The sequence below is a fragment of the Dermacentor silvarum genome, chromosome 10, assembly GCF_013339745.2.
Source record: "Dermacentor silvarum isolate Dsil-2018 chromosome 10, BIME_Dsil_1.4, whole genome shotgun sequence".
NCBI lineage: Eukaryota > Metazoa > Arthropoda > Arachnida > Ixodida > Ixodidae > Dermacentor > Dermacentor silvarum.
The window spans coordinates 65464750-65487403 of NC_051163.1; the positions used below are offsets into that span (position 1 = coordinate 65464750).

The following is a 22654-nucleotide window of genomic DNA, read 5'->3' on the forward strand; positions in this document are numbered from 1 at the left end:
ACACTTGCATAATTAAATTAATTTCGCTCCTCCAAGATGCAGGAGGGCAGGGCGTGTGCCGACACATTTCAATTATCTGGTGAACACGGTCGACTCGGCTACTCAGAGAGGTGCGACGTAATACTAATGCTTCTCTCGCATTCACTGCATTTTGTTTTTTCATTTTTTTTTTTTCGTACAAAATTTAGTGCGGCTGTCAGCGCTGCGTTCGCGCGCTAAGCGCGACTTCTCGGTAACCGAAGCTCTGTCAACATCTCTACACTCCGCGGTCACACTGTCCACTTTCGATTGCGATCGAGCTCAATCGCGCTGGTACGAGCAGTTCGCCACAGCTCCACAGAGGAGGGGGGTGTCCATTTTCGCTCACAACAATGCGCTTGAAGCAAGATGATCGTCGCGAAAATGCATGCCACCGTGTAAATGAAATGGGCTCATTTTTCGGCTGTTGAACACCCGACCCAGAAAGTTTAAAAAGATAATCGGGATTACACAACGAGCCCTTGTCCAGTCTTCTGTGCTCTGCCCTGGGCAGCGCTGTGTAGGAAAGATAATCAGCATATTGGCCGTAATCAGACTACTGATAGGAGCACAGTCATGAATTTGTCCGAGGCATTCGCAATCGGGAGAATCACGCGCGAATATGTGGAATCTACTACATGCGCGCTACGTTGGATTGATGAACATTAAAAAAAGAAAAAAGAAAGGCGGGGGGGAGCAAAAAGTGTGAGGTCAAATACTCCCATCGAGTTATGAATCCATAGTTTCCTATTTAATGACAACTGAACATTACTGGGGGGTAACTCATGGGATCCGGACCTAACACGTTCAACAGGTACTGCGGCCCAACTTATATAGCCGTCACCGTCGACGCGCACAAAAGTCCCGGCAAGGCCGAAATTTGCCATCAGAGCGAGAGAAAAGCTTCTCTATACAGTAGTTCTCAAATAAATAGGCAAAATTTCCGTTCGGCGCACGTATCTATAAACCAAACGTCCCGAATCGTAAAGTACTTTTTTCTCTACGGCCTTACTACTAGGGCAGTAAAGAGGCCCGGCTGCGTGAACTGTACGAACGCGCACAGCGCGGCATATTTAAATGTACGAGACGTTGCTGGCTTTGCGATGCATTTATTGCGTTCAGGAACCAATAAAATTATGACACCACAAGCACATAGACAGAAGCTTAAGATAAACAGATAAAATACAAATACAAGGTAAACACTTAAAACACTCGCATAATTAAAACAGCCACAATTAGGCAGACAACTGCCAGAGTATGTACATTTTGATGACAAACACGGACAGGAAGTAGTAAAATGTTTACAAAAAGTTGCATTTCACAAACCGCAAGTATGTACACTCGCCCATGATATACTTAGGAAGCATCTTTTATTTCTCACACCCAAAAATGCACACTCACTGCTGCTCATGGGATCAAGAACACAATTCCGATGAATGCTGTAGCTCTATGCTGGTGAAAGCACACAAACTCCATGCGTCTTGCTATACAAAATGACTAAGACCAAGTCATATCCCCTTCAACAACCATGACTTGTGTACAGCTGGGCTGTGATCAGTCTTCATGACATGCGATAGGCTGCACAGCAAAACGATGGCCGTGATCACAGCCAGCACTCTCCACATGCAGCCTTTAGCTGAAAGCCCTGGTAGTTTCACGCGCCCACTTCTTGCATGGGCGATAGCACGGTGGACATTTCCAGGTTACGACGGCCGGAGAGCCGCCTTTTTACGGGTGCCTGCGCAGACGTGGAAAAGCATTCCTTGTCAAGAGATCGCAGTTCACAACGCCATCTGGCCTACGACAAGTATAAGTGGGCACCATTGCCTACAGGTTCAAAATAGGTGCTCCCACATCGCAAGCTCCTGCCACCAGCTGGCAATGGCTGGTGGCAATGCATGTCGGCCGGGACCTTTGGCTAAGATCAAATAAACCAGAGTCGAATTAGCGAAAGTCTAACGCAGTAAACAAACAATTATTCTTTAGCACAAAAGGTTTACCAAAGCCCCGAACCACTTTTTATCGAAGTCAAGAAATGCATCTGAAGTTAAAATAGACTATGTATTTGAGAAATACCTTGCCGCAAAATTATATTAAGCCAACAAACGAAGACACCAATGGCAACATAGGGGAAATTACTTGTACTTACTAGGTGAATTAAATAAATGATAAATTAATGAAAATGAAAATGTATGAAACAAAACCTTGCCACAGGTGGGAAACGATCCCACAGTATCGCATTACGCGTGTGCGGCTCTTACCAATTGAGCTACTGCAGCGCCGTTTGAGATTGCGCGCCGTGGTAATGCTGTGAATATCAAGGCACCGACCATGGCTGGGTCATTCACCGAAGGTACCGTTCACTATTCAATTTGAAATCGAATATTCAAGTATTCACACACTCCTACAAAAAGCATTCGTTACCTTGAAAAGCTGTTTCACTCCTTTATTTAGAAGCACCCATAAAGACACGACAGTCTAAAAGGATATCCATACTCCTTACTTTAGCTATGCATGTTGTGTAATGCAACATATCACGCAGAAAGACCATATCAACCTGTCCGAAAAACAACTTGCTTATTTTTCAGACGCATGCTGTAATCCACAAACGCAGATTGTCCGACACAGTCGTTTTTGTAGTCGCAACATCCTCTCCGTGCTACCCTTGTGATATGTGGCAATGAATAATGCACATGGCTTCTCAAATATGGATTTATTGAATGTGAGCAGTATGTTGGTCTTTCCTACATCAAGATCTTTGTGGGGGCAATCCAAACAAAAGCAAGATATGCCTGACCAAAAAGCTCGAAGCTGGATAAGCTGGTTGCTACATGTACCATGGAACCCTGTTGATGCATTCCTTGCTGCCGTTTTCCCGGCTGCTACGTCACAATTGCGCGGTCCAAACCCCAATGCCCATTGACTTTTATGTACATATTATGTACTCATTTGGTACTCCACCATTCAGTAATGTTCCCACATCGTACGCTTCATTCGAACAGTGGCAGTCCCGTAAATTTAACTGTGCAGAGACAAATTCACTCTTGCATGCTGCTATGAAGATGATAAATGTGTCCTTACGGTTGAGCCTGTCAAGCCCTACCCCTAAATGTCCGAAGTATACTATTGTCAGTCCCGATAAGCATGTCTTGATGTGGTTTATGCCCGTTCCCTAAAATCAGCTTCGCCGCAATACAGCCGTGCTATGTAGCGAAGCATACTTAAAGTGAAAAGGGGCTACTGTCATGGAACACAGTACATGTCCCTTAACCCTTTAAGGCCCAGTGATTCCAAATGGAATCATTAATTTTGTAGCTCAGTGGGCAAGCCCGGGTTAAAAAAAAGAAAAGGTTGTTCTTACGCTACAACTCATATTTAGCCCTTGCTCTACATATGCTGGCCAACTGGTAGACTCAAGGAAGTGCTGTCACCTCTGAACGAAAAAATAAAAGAATCGCTTGCACTGCTCCCGCCATTCGCTGAGATCCCTTCTTTTCACCGTGCAGAGGTACGGCAATTATTTTATTTTTGTCTAGAACACTTGGATTTCGACTATTAGGTGCTATGCTATCCCTTCACAGTAAATTTATTTGGCAAAAAGTATTTACGGGTACCGGAGAACTTTGCAAATCTTGATTCCAAATGGAATCATTGGGACGTAGCGGCCCCGACTACTCACGCGATGCATTTTCTATTGACGTTACCTGACTGAGTAAATTGCGTGTTTGTTCGCGCTCAAACGGCGTTTTCATGCCGTACTTGGCCATGTTTTGGGTGCGTGTTACCTGATGGATCATTATCGCGTCAGGAGCCTGTATTATTGGTGGAGCCTTACTCTGCTTTTTCTGATTTTATGCTGTTGATATGAGCTTATACCATGTAGATAAACTTTTTTGGGGGGAAATCCCTCCGTAATACGGAAACAATTTCTTTCGGAACAGATGGCAACAATCAGCGCATGCGAGTTTTATTGGAAAAAGAAAGAAGTTGCAAAGCCTTGAGGTGACATTGATTTGTCCGATGAAAAAGAAGTCATTGCGCAAACTCGAAAAACTATAGAAGAATGTGCTCTTACTTCCGCATTCGGTGTGAGAAGTGTGGCACGCACCTCTGCCTCAACAAACAAAAACATTGCTTTAAAGAGTTTCATCTAAAATAGACTTTTCACGTATTGCTTGAAACAATGCATTTCAAGTGCACCAAGTCCCACTGATTCCATTTGGAATCACTTAAGTTTTGATTGAAAAGTGTGAGCACAGATTAAAATTTTTTTTTAAACTAGTACCACGATTATGCACATCTCAAATTGTAAAGGCCAATTTTTTACAATGAACAGAATTAATTTGGGCCTGAAAGGGTTAATTATACACGCACACTCTCCGGTCACAGTATGAGCACCGAGATGTCTAATAACTGTACTGGTAGCCATTCACAGCTATTTCTGACGTTGCTGAGGTGATTTGGGGCCTACCTTACCGTTAAGTTTTCTTGGCTGTTACATTTGTTTTCTGCGGTTCCTTGAAAAAATGTTAATTAAAAGAGTTCCGACTGGAGCATCCATACAAGAACAGCAAAATGTATACATTAGCAGCAGACCACATCAGAGACGACATTTGGTTGAGCAAAAATTTAAAACAACTGAAATTGTTCCCACACCGACCCTGCGCTTGACCTGCACGTCTGGAGAGGAGGGACTCCATGCCTCGGCAGCCGAGTCGTCCGAGCTGTCTGGTGGATGGATGTGCATGAAGCGCTTCTTCAGTGCGTTAGCGAGCATGCCGGCTGGATCTGTAGCTGTGGACGATTCCGATTCTGTGATGCCCTTCCGCAAAGGAGTGCCGCTTGGCGACCTGCAAATGCAACGCATACAAGCAATGCTCCAGGCTCATTAGCTTACATTAACTACATGCCAAGTACTATTGCATGGCAAATTGTAAGCACACACAAGCTTTCTTTACTTCTAATTGACAAGTTAGCTAGCTGCATTCAAAAGATAGCATTTGATAGTGGAACTTTTTTTTCTGAGTCTGCTGCATCGAAACTCAGAACTGGAAGCTAACAACGTCAAAGCAGAAACTATGCCCATTCAGAGATTACATGTTTCTCCGAGCTGAGAGAATGTGGAAGAAGTTGCGCAACAAAGGCACCCCACTCGACGATAGGGAAAGATGATGAGGTAGGGAGAATGGCACTTCTATGTTGGTGCCATTCTTTTGAGACTTCAACACAGTTATTGTGCTTTCACTCTTGTTTCATATGTTATATGTACCTTCATTATATGCCTGTTGAGGCACCTTCAAGTTTGTGCGAGGTTCGTACGAGGTTCAAGTCGGTCGTATATAAGATCGAGAAAGTGACAAAGGCACATTGTAAATGACGCTTACATTTGAACCCACTTACAACAATATTCAAGTGCCAAGAAAATTCCATTGTTACAACCGGCTTGCATGAAAAAGGCAGAGGGTACAGACATTGAAACAGTTTAACTAGACAGAAAGAAGTACAGTTGGACCCACTTACCAGTTTACCAGTTTTAACAATGCTCGGATGTAGCGACAAGCAGCCGTGGCACTTTTGTGCGTGTTTTATGGTAAAATAAACACGCAACTCACGATGCATTACTGGCTATAACAATTAAATCAGGCTACTAAGTCTCGGCAGTGAAATAGAAAGAAACAAAAGCAAGTCTTTGCGCACGAGTTGACAGTGCCAACGTCGAAGGGGTGAACCGGGGACTGGAGAGAGGCTCGTGAGGTCGAGCGACCGCATGCGCCCGACGGGCCGCAAGGCTCTAGGGGGAAGGGGGGAGGCCGCGTACTACGCCGCGCGCTCCCGCCCCGGCGGCTCTATCTTGATAGCCATCTGTGGCGAGGCAGAGTCCTTCCTCCCTGCGCTGTGTTCGCGGCTTCACGTTGATACGAGCGACGGGACGGAGGTTAATTCGCTCGCTGCTGCTGCCGCGCTTACTCACTACAGTGTTTTGACAGCGAGTTTCCGCGGACATCGAGTGAGATGTGTTTGTGTTTGCTTATGTGTGCGTGACACCATGCCTGTTAATTTAGTTAGTATGCCTATGTTTAGAAGTTTATACAGCCGACAAAACAACTATCCTGACTTCATATAGCTGTCAACCAATTTTCTATCGCAATCGATGCTTTCGGGCAAAACTGCGACTTTTTCTTTCTTTCCTTCTCTCTCTCTCTCTCTATATTTAATTCTATTGCAGAGGCGACGACGCATCAGATTTTGCCCTTCTTTCTGCGTGCGCCTCTTCTTTTGCGCATCTTTCCCCCACGGTACCAGCTACACGCGCGGAGAAATCTGACTTCCGTGCTCTCGGGGACGCCACACAGTTGCACTTTCCGAGGTCTAGTAACGCGATCGTCCACGTTTACAGCCAGCTTCCCGGCCTTTGTTTCTGGTTTGTGAGCGTGTGCGGCTGGTTTCCGCCGACGTCCATGCTTGCCCGTAACGGCGCGCTTGTGGAATGTCGGCCCCTCGCGTTCGTAGCTTCCACTGCATAGGCACAGAAAGTTGTCCCCGAGTACAGCAAACGTGAAGCCCGAGAGTTGGGCGGTGGTGGGCGGGTGGTCATAGAGGTGGGCGGTTGGCCGGAGTGGTGGGCGGCAAAACCACCGCCGCGCATACACATGCACGCTATTTCTCAGATTCAGCGTTACCGTCTTTGCATGGCTTACGTAGCTTGCGTAAAACATGGCGGCTGTCCCCGCTGACCGCTTCGAATTGAACTTGGAGTTGCTTTCGTAGAATTCACTTCGTTCGTAGCAAATGACTGCGTAAACGGCTTTTGCTTAGTCTCAGGCCACTTCGACGACAGTATATTATGGATACCCTTGTGGAGTTTTCGAGATCGCTTCTTGTTTCGAACGAGGCGAAGGCTAACGAGGGAAACGTTCTAGAGGTCAGCGCCACCTATCGATGAAGTCAGGAGATAGGCGCAACGACGGCATATGGCCTCCGAGATCGGAAGATCACGCAGCCCAACTAAAACTGTAGTAAACGTGAGCTGTTTAGCGTACGCTGTACTATAGCGTATAGCGTACGCTGTACTATAACTGTTTAGTCTTGGGAAAACCGGTAGCAATCACCCTCCCTACTTGCTGCAAAAAGCTCAATTTGTACTTGTATTCTCAAAACCAAACCAGTATTTGTGAGGGTGACTGTTGCAATCGTGCGCTCGACAACTTTTGAACACACCAAGGCATAAAGGCAGCATTTTTTTTTTTTTCTGACCGGGGAGCACAGCACCAGCAGACATGGTCTTCCAAAAACAAGAGCTTCAAGGTCGAGAAAGCGTAGTTGCTGCTCTACCTGGAACGTGGGAGTCAGCCCCAAATCCGACATGATGATTTAAAATATGCTTAGGATATTTCTAATTTGAGTTGCCGCAACATCCTGGCCAGGCTTGAGGACTACCAAAATGTTGCTGACGTATCAAACACCTCGACCACTTGCACAATAAAGAAAGACGGTTACTTAGCCAGCGCTCTTTTTATGTCTTTGTTGTCTGTGTCTACGTTTTCTTGCGTAATTTCCTATGCCTTTACCATTGTTCGTCTCCTATTGCCTTCTGTGCAGCGCCAACTGAATGGAAGCATCATGGACGTATTAGTAGCACGCAATAGAACGCAGTAGAACATGCAAATGGCTGTCCTTATTGGTTGGTTATTTGAAAGGAGCCCTAGCCTTCGCTGCAAGGCACGGAATTGGTGAGACTAACTTCAGTGCGCCAAAAAGGTTATGTAACTCCTGCAGCACCATCGATATTGCTGTAAGCCCATCTGTAAACTTAGCATGAACGCACATACACAAATGCACACGCACAAAAAGATGCAGCAATGTTAAAGCAACACCAGCTCTCACTTTTCAACTTTCTTTAGCTTGACCGTTCCGAGCCCCTTGAGGACCTCTGCAAGCATTGCCTCGTGAGACTTCTCAGCCTGCGCCGTCGATGGGTCCCGGGGGCGTTGCTGCATATTGTAATTGTAGGACAGTGCTTGCAGCAGCGCAGCGACAATTGAACAGAAACTTTCCAGCCATTCAGCTCAGCAGGAGACACGCATGAAAAAGCATCCAGGTCTATTGTTCAACTTTTGGACAAAGCTTGTGCATGTGAAAAGCAAGCTCAAATGGTAGCAGCTTCAAGAGTGCCAGTAAAATGAACACTAAATAAATGAGCAAACAAGCACAGTGCATCAGGATTATGGGGTCCCAGCAGGTTGACATCTCTTGCCAACTAGGTAGCACCCCTTGCAAGCAACACATATGCCCGGTTCCTCACTTATTAACATTATAATAATGATCAAATAATGACCATTATTAACTAGTGAGTTATTACGCGTGAGTGAGTTATTACGCGTGGTCTTAGTGACACTATTCTATCCTTACACGAAGTGAAAAATGTTTCAGAACTGCTTCTACTATCCCGACAAACCGTTTAATGAAACTTGCAAGGCCAGCTGCAATAAAATTTTGCCTTGCATAAGGAATATTTCCTGTAATAGTGTAGTTATAAAGAACGCTCAGTACAATATTCTGAGCCTGAAATGCGAAACAGATGCATCAGTAACAACTCATCTTTGCCATATTGTGAGGTAGTAAAAGCACACCTATTACAGCTCCCTAGAAGTGACGCAGCATAGAGATTCGGCAGGCCCAAATCGACACGTCTGCGGTAATAGGTAGAATAGACACGCATGCGGTAATAGCTAGATTAGATTAGACAGATTAGAGGAAAATAGGGGTGTGCGAAAAGTAATTTTTGAGATCGAATCGAATATGAATTGAATCAAATATTGAACAGTTTTAGAATAAGAAGCAACCATTTTCACCGTTAACGTAAAACAAAGTTGATATCATAGTGTTCACAAAGTTAGCAACTTTCTGTCATAACATTGCACATTATGAAGCATTCATTAATATAATTTGACAAATATAATTTAATAGAAGTTTAAATGGAGCAATGAGAACAGCTAGGCGGTTTGGTCGCACATCTGGAATACTTCTGAGAATGCAAATAATCCTGGATCTGATAAAAAAAAAAAAAAATCTCTGGCTCCCTGAGCGACGTTCGTGTGCTCCGCACCCTAACGTCTCATGCTTTCTGTCTATTATGGCTGCTGGGATTAAACTTATTGAACGTTTGCTCCAATTTTATCTTTTACTGCACACACTAGAGGATTAAGGCTATTTAAGAAATATTCATGTTCACTAATACAGACTATCCAATTCGTTATTAGATTTTCGTATATTCGCATACACTCAGAACGAGAAAATGGAAGACAAGATTCCATACTGTCACGTGGTGTCCTGAAGTCCTGTTCTCGAATTGCGTACCGAAACCCCAGTGAATGTGGAATAATAAAATTTCATTTTTTTTGTTTCTTTTTGCTGTTCTGGCTCAGTAAACGTTCTAGAACATGCCACACTTTCTCTGGCTCACTTAGAAAAAAAAAAGTTATAAAGAAATTAACTAAGCTTGAGCAGACGGCGTCAAAATCCATGATGACGTCAAGACAAGCTGACGTAGGAACTTCAGTGCAGCAGTGCCACCTGCCGTTTGCTTTTGCATTATTTTCTGGCTTATCAAGCCTTCTTCACGGTAAAAGTGGCTTTTTCTTTTTATTATTGCAGAAGGCCAATTTACTAATACAGATCAAATTATTTTTCTCGTTTAGTGTCCCTTTAAAGAGAGAAGATGACAGTACCACTGAAATAGCTCCCAGCACAGCACGCGCCCCCTTTCGGGAATAACGTCATACCCACCTGCCAATCCAGAGTGGCTGCTAGCCTTACAGCTTTTTCGCAACTATTTTGCTCAAGTGGGATTTCATTGCCAGCTGTCTAAGTCCTGAACACTCGAAACAGGAGTCTAGAGAAAGTGGTCTTTACAGACTTCATCAGAAGCAGAAAAAACGTCTAGCTTTGATAAACTGGAAACAGAAGGACAGGTAAGCTTGCTCATTATTGGCACTGTTTTTTTTTTCAGCGCAACAATGCAAACTTTACAAGTAACCCTCATACTAGTGAAGTTGCATAGACAAACAATAAATCTGAGGCACACACCTTGCGGACAACAAGCTTTTGAGCGGGCGCAAAAAAGCCTGGAGGTGGTGGTGGCGGGGGCGGAGGAGGTGGCAGCGATGGTAAGGGTGGCGGTGGTGGTGGCAGAGCAGCTCCAGGGGTAGCATACACGGCTGAGGAGCTCCTGCGCACCTCAGCATCTGCAAAGACAGATTATTGATTGATTGATGTAATCATGGGGTTTAGCATGCCAAAGCAACATTGAGGCTATAAGAGACATTTAGAAGCGGGTGCACTAGATTAATTTCAACCACCTGGAGATATCTAACCCCTAAGCCCTTTGACAGTTGTCGCCGTACATTGCAGCAACTAAAACAAATCCCAAACACCGGCCAGTGTAACACTACACTGGCCGGTGCTTCCGTGACCTTTAGAAAGCATTAAGGGTGGGCAAATACAGAATAGCAGATTTCGAACCAATATCAAATCGAACCAAATTGAATATTATAAAATTTCACAAGGTGCTGCACATGCTCAGGGTTTACGTAACAAGAATGTTACTAGCTATCAGTAACTTAGGTACCTAGGAACCAAGATATACAGTATGGTCTACTCTTATTAATTAAAAAAATATCAAACTAGTATGCCAGCACCAACAACAACTCAGTTCGTATAAGGTCTGGAAAATATTTTTTTTCTATTGATAGAATGTCTTTTGAATAGAATCAAGTGCACTTTCCCCCCTGAAACTGAAGAAATGGAGAGGGTACGTTGCCCTGAATGCCAATGAGGTGCTTCAGTTTAATAGTAAGCCATACTGTGGCAATCTTTTATCGCTTAGAAAGTATTGCTTTCCAGTTTTCTTGCAGGAAACAGAAGGGTTTTTCTACCTTTAAAACAAGTTGTTTCAGTGAGTTATCGTCAGCTCGTTAAGGCCAATCTGTGCGACGGACAAAAGTGGCGACTCCGCATCATGTGCCTCGGCACCGCTCCGCGCAGCCATCGGCGACGCACGGGTCCACTGTGGTCGGCGCAGACAGCAAAAAGCGGGCATCTTTCTGCCTTTTATAGGTTCATTGGGAGGTCCATGGCAAGTTCGTGCATTGTGACCCTCCTCCCTCTTCCTTCCGCCCACATTCATCTGCTGTGTAAATGCATCTGCAGCTGGGGGTCAGCACACTAGTCGCATGGCATTTTCAAGCCTGCCATGTAAATCCAAAGCTTGTCATGTGACGGCTTCCTCGAACCAATGAAAAGAGACTGATGTGCGTCGACGAATGGCGTTCGGACCACGGGGCCACCGTACGGTGTTTTGAAAAGATGGCGACCATGAATAATGGTTATCCTGTAGACTTGCATTCGTTGGCGAGCGAGGAAGTTCGTCAGCTTTCCAAGTGGCCTGCGACTGCTGCGAACAGATCTGCATTGGTTTGGTATGAAGCCGCAACTTCCCGACACCCAATGACGCAACTCCAATTAGGCCTAACGGGCTGGACAATGTGGTTGCTACGAAAATTTGACACAGCCCGACATGATAGTGTGCCGCAAGCAGTCACGGAAAGCTTGTCGCTAGTATGTTCCTATGGGTGGTTCAGTGATCAGTCGTGAGATCATGACTGCGGGTTAGATTGATTCGGGTTCGCAGACAATCGGCTGGTAACTACCGCGAGCATGTGTGCCAAGTTTGCCTGTGCACTTAAGCATGCTGGGCATGCTTAAGTTCACCAAACTTGGCATGCTCCGAACTGCGCAAACCTGCATACCTTCTGGTCAGTGGCACAGCCAGGGGGGGCCTGCCCAGCTCTTCTGGGGACACGGAGGGGACTGTATCCCCAGTCAAGTGTGTGCCCCCCCCAGAAAAAAATTTCTGGTTACACCACTGCTTTCGGTGGCTAAGTGTCTAGACATCTGCATATGCTTTTGTGCTTTCCATATGCAGTGTATTTGTTGTCCCTCCTGTATGCGTCACATTAATCATTTTGATCGGTACCTTGATGGTATGGATCAAGGTACGGAACCTCGTACCTTGATGCACGCATCATCCTTACAGCGATGCTGCACACATCAAGGCACCGACCACAGCAGAGTTTTTCATTGAATATTCGAGAAATCGAATAACAGATAATTGATTCGAAATCGAATATTTGCACACCCCTAGAAAATATTCTTATGCTGCTGCCACTCTGCATCCGGTAAAACTGATTTCTCGCTTCGCTCTATGGTGGCTGCCACTGCGGTAGTTTAGGAAGAGAATTCACCCTTCGCCTAGTTCACTGCTGCGCACTTACAGCCGCGCACTTTATAATATTAATTCTCGCACGCTTCAACTCATGTTACAGCCATCCACAAAACACTTTTTCTTTTTCGGCCTACATGATTTCTAAACATATGCTACTGGAAGTTTTCTTAAAGAGACAGAAGCTAACAGGCAGATGGAGGCTTGAAGTGATTGACATTGGTCGAACAAGGAGAGCAAGACAAGGTGACAAGTTCCCCTGTCAGAATAGCGGCTACGGGGACATTCCACGTTCAACCGCTGCCGATCGCTGGAAGTTTTTCGGGATCGCAAATGTGCTGCTGCCATGCTTCAGATAAGAGGCTCAATAGCGGGTGTCCCTGCACCTATGGCCACGCCTTTCCGCACCGCAACGATAAACTCAGCCCTCCCCCCTTCCTTGCCTTTCTGTGAGACGACCAACTCCTCGAACTGCTTCTTGAGGGATGCCACTTCCTCCTTGAGAAGCGAGATGTCACTCTCCACGCTCTCGGGGATGGGGCTGCACTGGCGGCTGGCCGTGTCACTGCTTGCGCGCGACCCGCAAGGCCCCAGGGGCCGCAGGCAGCTCCCCTTCAGGCCGGAGTTGCTCCGGTAGCACCTGTACCGGGTTTAACCGAACCTCATCAGTCAACCTCTTCAGTAACTGGGAAAGGCTATTTAGTTCTGGCTACCTGAAAAGCAACCCTGACAATTAGCTGATCAGCTGATGATGTTTAAAGTAGTGGCAGAAAAATCTTCCTCACATTGTCATTTCTTTATTTTATAACTGTCGCCCCAGTAGTTACACTATGGTTAGACTATGGAGCCCCAATTTCCTGAGAGCAAAACGAATAATTATGTTACCTTTTAGTGTAACGTGTTCAAAACGCATGCCTAGTGCAAAGTGATTTCGAACACGATTAAGTCACCGAAACCTGATGCGGCGGTCTCGTGGTACCAGAACACCACTGCCACACACACACTATGACTACGCTGCCAAAAGTCGAGCCAGTACAGTACTTGACGGGACATGAGGGCAAGGAGTGTCCTGCATTTCCAAGGGAAGTGCTCGATCGAAAGGGCCAATTTGGCAGAATTCATTGGCACAGTCACTGTACGGCCTATAAATACCACACTGGGCTCACTGGCAGGCTTTTGAGTGTTAGCAACACCATGTGACTGCAAGAAGCGTAGCCAGATCGGGGGGAGGGGGCACCGGGCTCCACTTTCTATGACGCAGTCTCCTTTTCATGTCCAAAGCAGCGCTGCATTTGGCATGCCTTTTAAACAAGTTGCATGAAAGGTGGTGTAATTAATTATTTGTGACAAGCTCAAGCAATTGCGGCTTTGTAGCATAATTATTCAGTTGACCGCTACCCGCAAGAAGTAGAATTTTCATGTCAGTAGTGACAAATGCCCAAGATTAATTCTGACCGACTGGGGTTCTATACAGCAAATGAGTGCTTTTTGCATTCCACCTTTCTTTGAATGCGGCTGCGATGGCCAGGAATCGCACCCGCAACTTTGAGCTCGGCAGCGAAACAACGCAGCCGCTGAGCCACTATGGCGGACAACATGAGGGGTCATGTGAAACACTGGAAGTAGGCTGTCACACACTATTGTGCTGCCCCACATAAGATGGCCGACCTCCCACTTGTGGCACCATTGAGCCGAGGCTAGGCTTGCAAACAGTGAGGGTGTAGTAAGGGAGAAATAGCTGGCACCTACTCGTGCAATGAAGTCGAGCTTTTGATGGAAGCCCGCCTGGTCGGGATGAAACCACTGAAGCAATAAAACGACAAACACCGACCAAAAGAAAATGCTAAAAAAAAATGAATAAAAGACGTTTCGGCTTCGCTACGGAAGCCTTGTTCACAATGAGGTGAAGGGTCACAATGAGGTGAAGGAATGAGGTTCATGGAAGCTTATGTATTCTTCAGCACATGACGTAAGCAGCGCATGTACGCCAGGGGGAGGGTAATATAGTCACATTAACAATGATCTGTGTCGCAGACAAGTGGAAACCTTTGTGAAGTTTTTAATGAAATATTCACGTAACGGCTGTCGACAATTCAGTTGCCATTATACATTGGTTTTTTCAGTTGATGCTGCTGCCGCATGGGTGGGTCAGTAAATCGATGTATAAAAATATCACCCAACGATTGCAGTATCTGTCTTTTTTGAAATCGGTTTTGCTCTATACAATATGCAAATGGAAAATTTGAAAATATTCGTGTCAATATATAACTGTAAACAAGCGCTAAAAATCGGGCAAAATCGTAAAAGTTGGCAGGCATGGTAATGCATGGGGAAGCACACTTGCAGAATTTTGCACATTCCCTATAGAACACCAAGAACAGCATGGTGACACTTGCAGCACGTGAAATGCATTAACCTTAACGGGACATATAAATACCTGAAGAAAATGTATATATTTTCATCTAAATGTGCAAAATGCACCTGAGAATAAGCATATTCAACAAAAATAAACAATAATTTGGTAAATGTTTTCAGCAGAAGGGGGGCAACATGAGGCAATAAACTGGAAGCAAGCGTCATCTCAAACCCACCTATGGCTTTATGCTCCGTACACAATACCAAAATATAGCAAGAAAGAAAATTTTACTACACGATGCTTGTGGGCTCCACTCATCCATAAAAGATTAGCTCAGAGCTTCCTTTCTTTCATTGGCTGCCTTCTGCCATTGTCTCATATGAAACGAATGCTGCCTAGCGATTCCTGTTGTAATAATGCTTTTATTTTGGCTTTTACTTTCATCTATTTAGTGAGAGAAACAAGTCTACACACATAACACGCAAAATAGTGCTATACAAGAAACTTAAAGAAAGCTGGCCATCTCACCTGAGCATGACCCCTTCCCTCCTGGGCACAGGTGACTGTAGTCGATTGACAGTGCTAAAGTCGACAGAGGGCGGCCTCAGGGAAGTAGACGAGGTTGACGTCGACGGCTGGGAAAGTACACAAAAGTAAAAATAATTCTGGGATTTTATGTGCCAAATCCACGATCTGATTAAGAGGCATGCCATAGTGAGGGACTCCGGATTAAATTTGACCACCTGGGGTTCTTTAATGTGTACCCAATGCACCGTACATGAGAGTTTTTGCATTCAGACCCAATCGATATGTGACCACTGTGGCTGGAATTTGATTCCACGACGAAAGTCAAGATCACTTGACCCTTCAGCGATAAGTTTTGCTTGGAAGGGTAGCAATGCATGCACAATAAACAATATGCAATATGCACAAGCACACTTCTCTGCACATCTTGGCTGACGTAACCAAGTTTGCGAATCTCAGGCTGTAATCGAAGATACGTAGTGGTGTTGGAATAGCGAAATTGTCTAATTGAATTGAACACGAATTTTCTAGAAAAGCAACATTCATGCTTTTATCTTTTTTTAAAGTTGCCAACTTGCGACAATCTTGGTTAAAACTTGCCAACCCTAAATAAAAATTCCGCTTCCATCGGTCACTAGATTTGAACTTTCCTTCTCAAATGCAACAAGTTTCATTAAAATCAGTCAAGCAGTTATCTCATAAAAGCATTTCGGCATTTTACAAGTATGTGAATGGCTGGCATAGAAGTTGGGCCTGAGCTAAAGCTTTCTCCCAAAAAAAAAAAAAAAAAAAAGAAGAAAAAAAAAAAAACCACTTGGACCAGAAAGGTGGCATCACCACATGAATGATCATTCACTCACTGATCAGTTCGTGAGGTTTTCAATGTCTGGCATTTTATTTTGCTTTACACATATCACTAACTCTTATTAAATGTAATCTTTCCTCTGTATTCTTGACAGGGACCAGTATCATATATGAATTTTTGCAGTTGCACTGCATGTTACCAATTGTCATGCAGAGTCGCAGACCCTGTGAAGCCCTTAGGCGGCTTTTTTGTTCGAAGAAACACTAAATGCAAAACAACTGTTCGAAGAAACACTGGGCCTGCGAGAGACACTGCAGAAGGGAGCTCTCAAGAATAACAAATAATAATAAGAGCAACAGCAACAAAATTATTGCAAATCACCACCCCCTTAAAATGTTTTGCCACACAAATTCATACATCATGCATGAAGGTTTTTTTTTATATTATGATTCAGCAGCAAATAAGTTCTGGGGAAGCCCGCAAAGTGGAGGAAACTTCATGAAAGGAAAATATTGACACCCACTTGTCTTGTAACATGAAACTACAAAAGAAACTCGTACAGGTTTCTTAGACTGAAAGCTTTGCCATTAAAGAACAATTCGTCCTGGTCTGGGATTCTATCTGCTAGCCTTTTGGTTAGCTTCGATGATAGAGTGACCTCCCCGGAAAGGCGTTTGTCTCAGGCTCGAATCCCGGACCAGGACGAATTTCTTTCAACTGCGAAGCTCTCTTTCCGAGAAACCTGTATGGGTTTCCTTTCTAGTTTCTTGCTACAAGACGGGTGCATGTCCAATTTTCCCCTGTCATTATGTATCAGTGAGCAGCAATCCACAATATGAATAAAAAAAACAAACCATTCTGAAGTGCTTCAACTTCTGCCAGCTTCCAAAAGACCATTCCACGAACACAGCAAGTGTGCTAGCTAATTCACTCATGGCATAGTTTTGTGGCTGAAATGAAATTCCACAAGGAAAACATCGTTATCCTCATTGCACTGTATTTTTTAAAAAATTGCCTGTTTCCATCAAAGGCAGGGGGTGTATTGAGTGCAGTGTAGCCACATGATACTGCAGGCCACGCATGCACCTTATTTTGAGCCCAGCAACCAAGGCCCGGTGTAACTATCCTATGTTCGCAGCAAGTTATGGGGTTTAAGAAGAAGCTTCACCTCAGGAGCTACTATCTATCCACTGCGCCAAAATTGACTAGGTTTGCTGCATTTAAAAGAAGAAAAAGTGAAATTCTGTTGACTGTAGGAAGATTTTTTATTTAGGCCATAAATATCTAAAGAAAAATTCTGACGCTTGCTGCATAGCATTGACGTTCTGTTATGACTTTTTGCTTCTTCAGAAGTTTGCCTAGGCATCTCTGGTGGTCGCGTCTCACCACCACTTGGATTTATACCACAAGATTGCTCGCAAACACTTTCATTTGGGTACGTTAATTAGCATGATGGATGCATTCATGTTTGAATCCATTATGTGCTTGACTTAGCGTTTTGCACGACGAATGTGTTGTGCTCGAGACATGCCACACCTCCATGTGAGCGCGTCGCTTAGCTTTATTGATGCGTTCACGCTTGAGTTTCTTTTGTACGCGTAGCGTGCGCTGAGCTCGAGATACACCACACGACTACCAAGAAAACTCGCTAGAGCATCTAAAAGCTTTTCTTTAAAACCTGCACATATTATGTCGGCTCATAGGTATCTCCAACGCACATGAAACTATCAGTGGATATTTGAATGTCAGCGCAAAACACTGATGCAACAAAGCGGGAACATAAGACACACTGTGTTGCATCTATGTATTGCTCTTCTGTCGGAATATGGATTTCAACCAACTAGCCCAAGTATCGGTCTTATTACACCTCTTAATCAAACAGCACATGAAATTCAACCCTTTCTTTGATTTATGATATTTGGGCTGCACCGGGCTGGTATGTGCCAATGGATGAGCTGGCTTATATAGCACATCATTCTGACATATGAGGTAGTGCCAATGAGCGCCTGTCTGTTCTGCGTAATCAAACATTAAATTGTGACACTAAACCTGCACATGCTATAACATCGGCTTCCAAGTACCTCTAAAGCACAAAGACCTTCATGAATTAGTGCATGATATTCAATGGTTCCTTTGATATTTTATTGCGATAGCAATTATATGGACACTCAAAAGCAGATTTCTGCCGTCGGCGTCGCCGTCGCCGTGAGGTTCCGTATGACGTCAATGGAGATGAAATCGTGGCCGCAGCGCCGCCGAACGCTGTATGTGCGAGTGAAAGGGCGCGAGGGACGCGCTCTTTCACGGGGAGTGAACGCACGGCGGAGAACAAACGCGCGTTCTGCGCCGTGCTTCCTTGAGGGCTGCAGAAGTAGGCGTCTCTTTCCTCCTTTACAATCACCATATATGTAGAGCAAACGCGCCTTCTTCCGATGCGCGAGAGGCCGTGGGGGAGGGGGGGAAGGGGGAGGGAAGGGAGGCGACGTTTAGCTGCAGCACCAAGTGCCTATTTATATCAGAGGCTCCGGCAACAGTCACCAACGCCGCACGCATTTTGAGCGAACGCGGGCAAAACGCCGACGGCGTCGACAACAGTTCTGCGTGTTGCCGGTGCTGCTGCATGTCCAAGTTTATACAGCTGATAAAGCTAATATCATTACTCCGTATAGCTCTCTACAAATTTGCTATCGCAATTGATGCTTCACCTTTCAGGTGAAACTGCGACAACTTTTTAAAAATCATATTTGGGCTAATCCGTTCATGGCCAATCCTCTAGAATGAGTATGTGGTACTGTGGCACAGAGGGTGTAGAATGATTAAATGTATTCAGCAGTGCAACAAATAAGTTGTCATCCAAATTTGCCGTCATACTATCGTACACATAACTGTGCACCACGGACACCTTTGTCCGTCTGGTAATGTTTTGCAGAAACCTGATCAATTCCCGACGAATTGCCAGCTACCTGCAAGGTGCCTCGCATAACACCAGTTCCCACAGTGCGTGGAATGTGCAACATAATTTTTATTTTATCCTGCCGATTGTCGGGCATTTTTGTTAAGTCCTTGAGGCTCTAATCAAAATCCTGTTTCCTACAGTCAGTAGAATTTGGCCTTTTCTCTTAAATGCAACAAATTTCATTCACATTGGTTCAGCAGTAGTTGAATGAGAGCATTCCTCTGTTTCACATGTATATCTCACAGTAGCGCACCCAGGATCTCTGCCAGGAGGGGGTTGACAGTTTGCCAATACCATCTAAACAGCACTAATTTCGATTTCTTTACGGGAAATTGTCAAAAAATGCGCTTTTTGCGAGTGTGCAGACGATTGCGCGTCTTACATCTTAGTTGCAGTACTCAAATGCGCAAGGAAAGAAAAGGGGTTAAACAAAAGGGGGGGTTAAGTCGGCCTCAGGGGGGGGGGGTTACAACCCCCGAAACCCCCCCCCCCTGTCGGTGCACCACTGATATCTGAATAGGGAAATCAAAGTAGGCCCTTAAGTAGAGCTTCCTCTTACGTGGTTTCAAGAAATGCCTTAATGTTTATATCTTACTCCGCTTTAAATTTTGACTACCTGAGAGGCTTTGATGTGCACTTAATGCTAAGTACACGAGCATTTTTGCATTCCGCCCCCCACTGGAACGTGGCTGCAGCATCCGGGAATCAAACCCACAACCTTGTGCGCAGCAGAAAAACACCATACCATCTGAGCCACTGCAGGTCTCCGGCACAACACTCACATGCACTCTAAAGAATCAACCTCTGAACTCTACAGCTTTGCGCAAGATTTATACAAAAGCAGGCTTCGAAGGAATTGTGTGTGTTTATGGTTTACGTGCTTGAAAATCTTGTGTTGTAAACTGCAAGAGATGCTTTTTTTGTTCTTTAAAAGTGAGAAATGGTGCTTAACAATTAAGCAGCACTCACAGAGAGGATGTCCAGCTTGGAGCAAATCCACGTGAGGCATCGGTAGGGCAGCGTCTCGTACCGAGACTTCTGCTTTGCCGACATTCTGGTGCAAAAGAAGGAGAAACGGTGACACCTCTGGTTAGGCGCTCAACACTTGGAATCACAAAGGACTTGTAACAGTTAATTGCGTAGTTACCGTGACCAGCATTTAGCAACGAGAAATTAATCTGCAGTGGCAGTAAGTTGACTGACGGTGTTTAAGGAGGCCCTGAAACCACTTTTCATCAAAGTTGAGAAATGCATTTTAAATTAAATTAGACTATTTCAGAAATATTATGCCGCAAAATGTTCCAATGTATTCAGCAGAAGCAGAGTTATTGGCAGCCAAACATGCGATTCGCGGCGTTTCCACTGCTTCTTCAATGACATGCAAAGGCTATGGCATAGCGGGGTGTGCTCACAACGCTCCGCCTACTAAACATCACTGTGGCACGCAGTTCAAATTATATTTTGGATGTTCACATAGACGCCCCTACTATTGATATTGGCCGCTACGACATGCCAAATGCAGTTGTCCTTGGCGTGCCGCAGTACGCTCAGCCAGCGAACTCATCACAGCACCCGCAGGGCCCGGGGTATCGAAGCTATATGGCAGACCATAGCTACATGCAACTGTAGTGCGTATGTGCAGCATTTGCTTTGTGCACGACAGAGCTTGAGTGCACGCTCATATGCTCCAGACTAGCCGTGCTATGTGGTGTAGACCGCCTTTGTCCTGGACCAGCTTGACTGAAGGATAATAGTTACATACAACATGCACATCTTGAAGTGCTACAAATAGCTAAATACGAAATGAAGTCTGTCAAGGCGTCTAACCAGGAGTGAGTGCGCGCTGGCAAGCATGCGTGTGGTCTGACCTTAAACTTGGCATCGCATGGTTCGAGGCTAGTTGACTGTTCAAATCTAGTCGAAATTAGCGAGACCCGACTACTTTTTAAATTTAATTAAAGTTTAATTCCCACGCGGGCGGCACCGGCCGTCTGCTTCTTTCGGAAGTACATAATTATTATCGAAATTCGAAAGCAGATTTTCACTTACTTAAGCCTCATTATTAAACTGCGTCAATAAATATACACAGTAACAGTAGGTAGACGCGCACTCGTCAAAACACCCTTCTTAATTGATGTCAGTTATTGGCCAATAGCAGTCGCGGATGGGAATCGGCAATAATACGAAATAAAAGGTCCACAAAAGAGTGAGGAGCAAGCTTCTGTTGAAAAGTGTTTGAGAGAAAGGTGACTTCGCGCTCCGCTTGCGAGATTCACGCGCCGCGCCCGACTGCAAAATTTGGCCAAGATGTTCACGGCAGCATATGCAAAACACAGACTGTGTTCTTTCACCAAGCCCGAGAGGTGGTTCAGGGCCACTTTAACATTCTAAAGCAACACGGGGTCGAAATGAACTCGAGATTCTGACAGCCAGGGCTCATTCAGCGTGCTACCAAAGCACGGCACGTAAGCAACCATATCGTCGCGGATTTGGTTCATGAACCGAATCCACGACCATATGCTTACGCCGTAGCCACCGTGCCAGCGCGGAATGTCTGCTCTGGCAGTAGTCACAAAGTCTGAGCAAGACGACCAAACATTCCCATTCCATACCGATCAAAAAAAAAAAAAGAAAAAAAAAGGGGGGGGGGGGGGCACACGCAATTTAACACCGCAAGCCAAGTTTATTTTGGGCACCCATTTTCGTGCTCATGTGATCGGGAGTTCTTCGGAAACGTCACTTACGACGAGCGCCCAGGTAGTTACGATCGTGGAGTTGTCAAGGCGCAGCCGCGCTGCCCCATGCCTCTACATTATGGTAAATCTTGGCGTCTTCCATGACCTCAGGTAGTACTGACAAAGTGGCAGCTAGTACTACGCGTTTGCACTGGCAGATGAAATCTCAGAAACAAGGAGGAACGACTTCCTTTCGTCCGTTTTTCTTTTTCCCCCTTACTTCCCATTTTGACAACTTCGGTTCCAAATTAACATGTAGCGGGCAAAATTTCAGGTTCCCTACGAAGTGCTCCAAGTATTACGCGAGCGCGTTAGCTTTATGGCTAGCGACGTTGTGGAAAATAGACAGCGGTAAAGATGGTATTGGTAACACGAACCTTACCACGGTCTTTTTGCAGCAAAGCGATTCGTGCGCACTCAATGGACGCACCGCGTCAAAGGCAGGCGAGAAAACGAAAGCATGCGCGACAACTGACGTAAATGACAACTGCCGCGAACACGAGACACATGGGTAGCAGACGCGTATAATTTATAGTTGGAACGTGTTTTCGGTCGACGCAAAACGAAGCGATTTGAAGGGAAGCGCGCCGTTGCCTACCTGAACGCCGCGCACTGCGGTGAAAGGTGGACAGCGTTGGCTCGTCGCTTCTGTGCAGTCAACTTGCGCGCTCGTCTGAATCCAGCTGAACCTTTGCGTCGGTTTCTCCCTGAAAATGCATAGGGACTTTAAACTCTACCGAATCGCGCGAGCGGTTCATTCAAAGCGCCGATGATTCAAAGCATGGCGCCCGATCCTTAGTCCGGCTGGACAGAATGAGAAAAAGCGATGCAGATTGACACGCGGTGCACGCGCTGAGCTTCCAAAATTCAGGCATGTAAAATTTTTAAACATAAAGAAGTAAAATTGAAGTAGCAACTAGGTGGTTGCTTCGAAAAGCGTCTTTTATTAGAGAAAACCTTAGTGTTTTAATTTTTGACA

The 22654-nt window shown here is 45.2% G+C and overlaps 1 protein-coding gene across 4 annotated transcripts; it reads right to left on the reverse strand.

The window, feature by feature from the left end:
* Positions 1 to 1111: 1111 nt before the first annotated feature.
* On the reverse strand, positions 1112 to 22498 carry LOC119465909 (mitochondrial fission regulator 2-like). 4 transcript variants are annotated; one of them, XM_037726384.2, is made up of 9 exons: positions 22274 to 22498; positions 19910 to 19994; positions 16839 to 16934; positions 15183 to 15289; positions 12742 to 12938; positions 10105 to 10262; positions 7903 to 8009; positions 4675 to 4868; positions 1112 to 1756 (listed from the first exon to the last, which is right to left on the reverse strand). In XM_037726384.2, the coding sequence occupies exons 2-9, from the start codon at positions 19991 to 19993 to the stop codon at positions 1722 to 1724; spliced, it is 978 nt and encodes a 325-aa protein (XP_037582312.1). In that variant the 5' UTR covers position 19994; positions 22274 to 22498; the 3' UTR covers positions 1112 to 1721. The 4 variants fall into 4 exon arrangements, with proteins under 4 accessions (XP_037582312.1, XP_037582311.1, XP_049513250.1 ...); XM_037726383.2 differs by having other exon boundaries at positions 4679 to 4868; positions 22274 to 22497; XM_049657293.1 differs by having other exon boundaries at positions 4679 to 4868; positions 19910 to 19997; positions 22274 to 22497.
* Positions 22499 to 22654: the final 156 nt, after the last annotated feature.

Bases quoted from the DNA above. Each gene is read 5' to 3' on its own strand.
- LOC119465909 (XM_037726383.2), bottom strand. From the start codon at position 19,993: ATGTCGGCAAAGCAGAAGTCTCGGTACGAGACGCTGCCCTACCGATGC. The intron at 8,010-10,104 runs GTGTGTGCCTCA...TACAATATGCAG, and splicing joins AAAAGCTTGTTGTCCGCAAG to CAACGCCCCCGGGACCCATC. The intron at 4,869-7,902 runs GTGAGAGCTGGT...TTGCATTTGCAG, and splicing joins AAGCTAAAGAAAGTTGAAAA to GTCGCCAAGCGGCACTCCTT.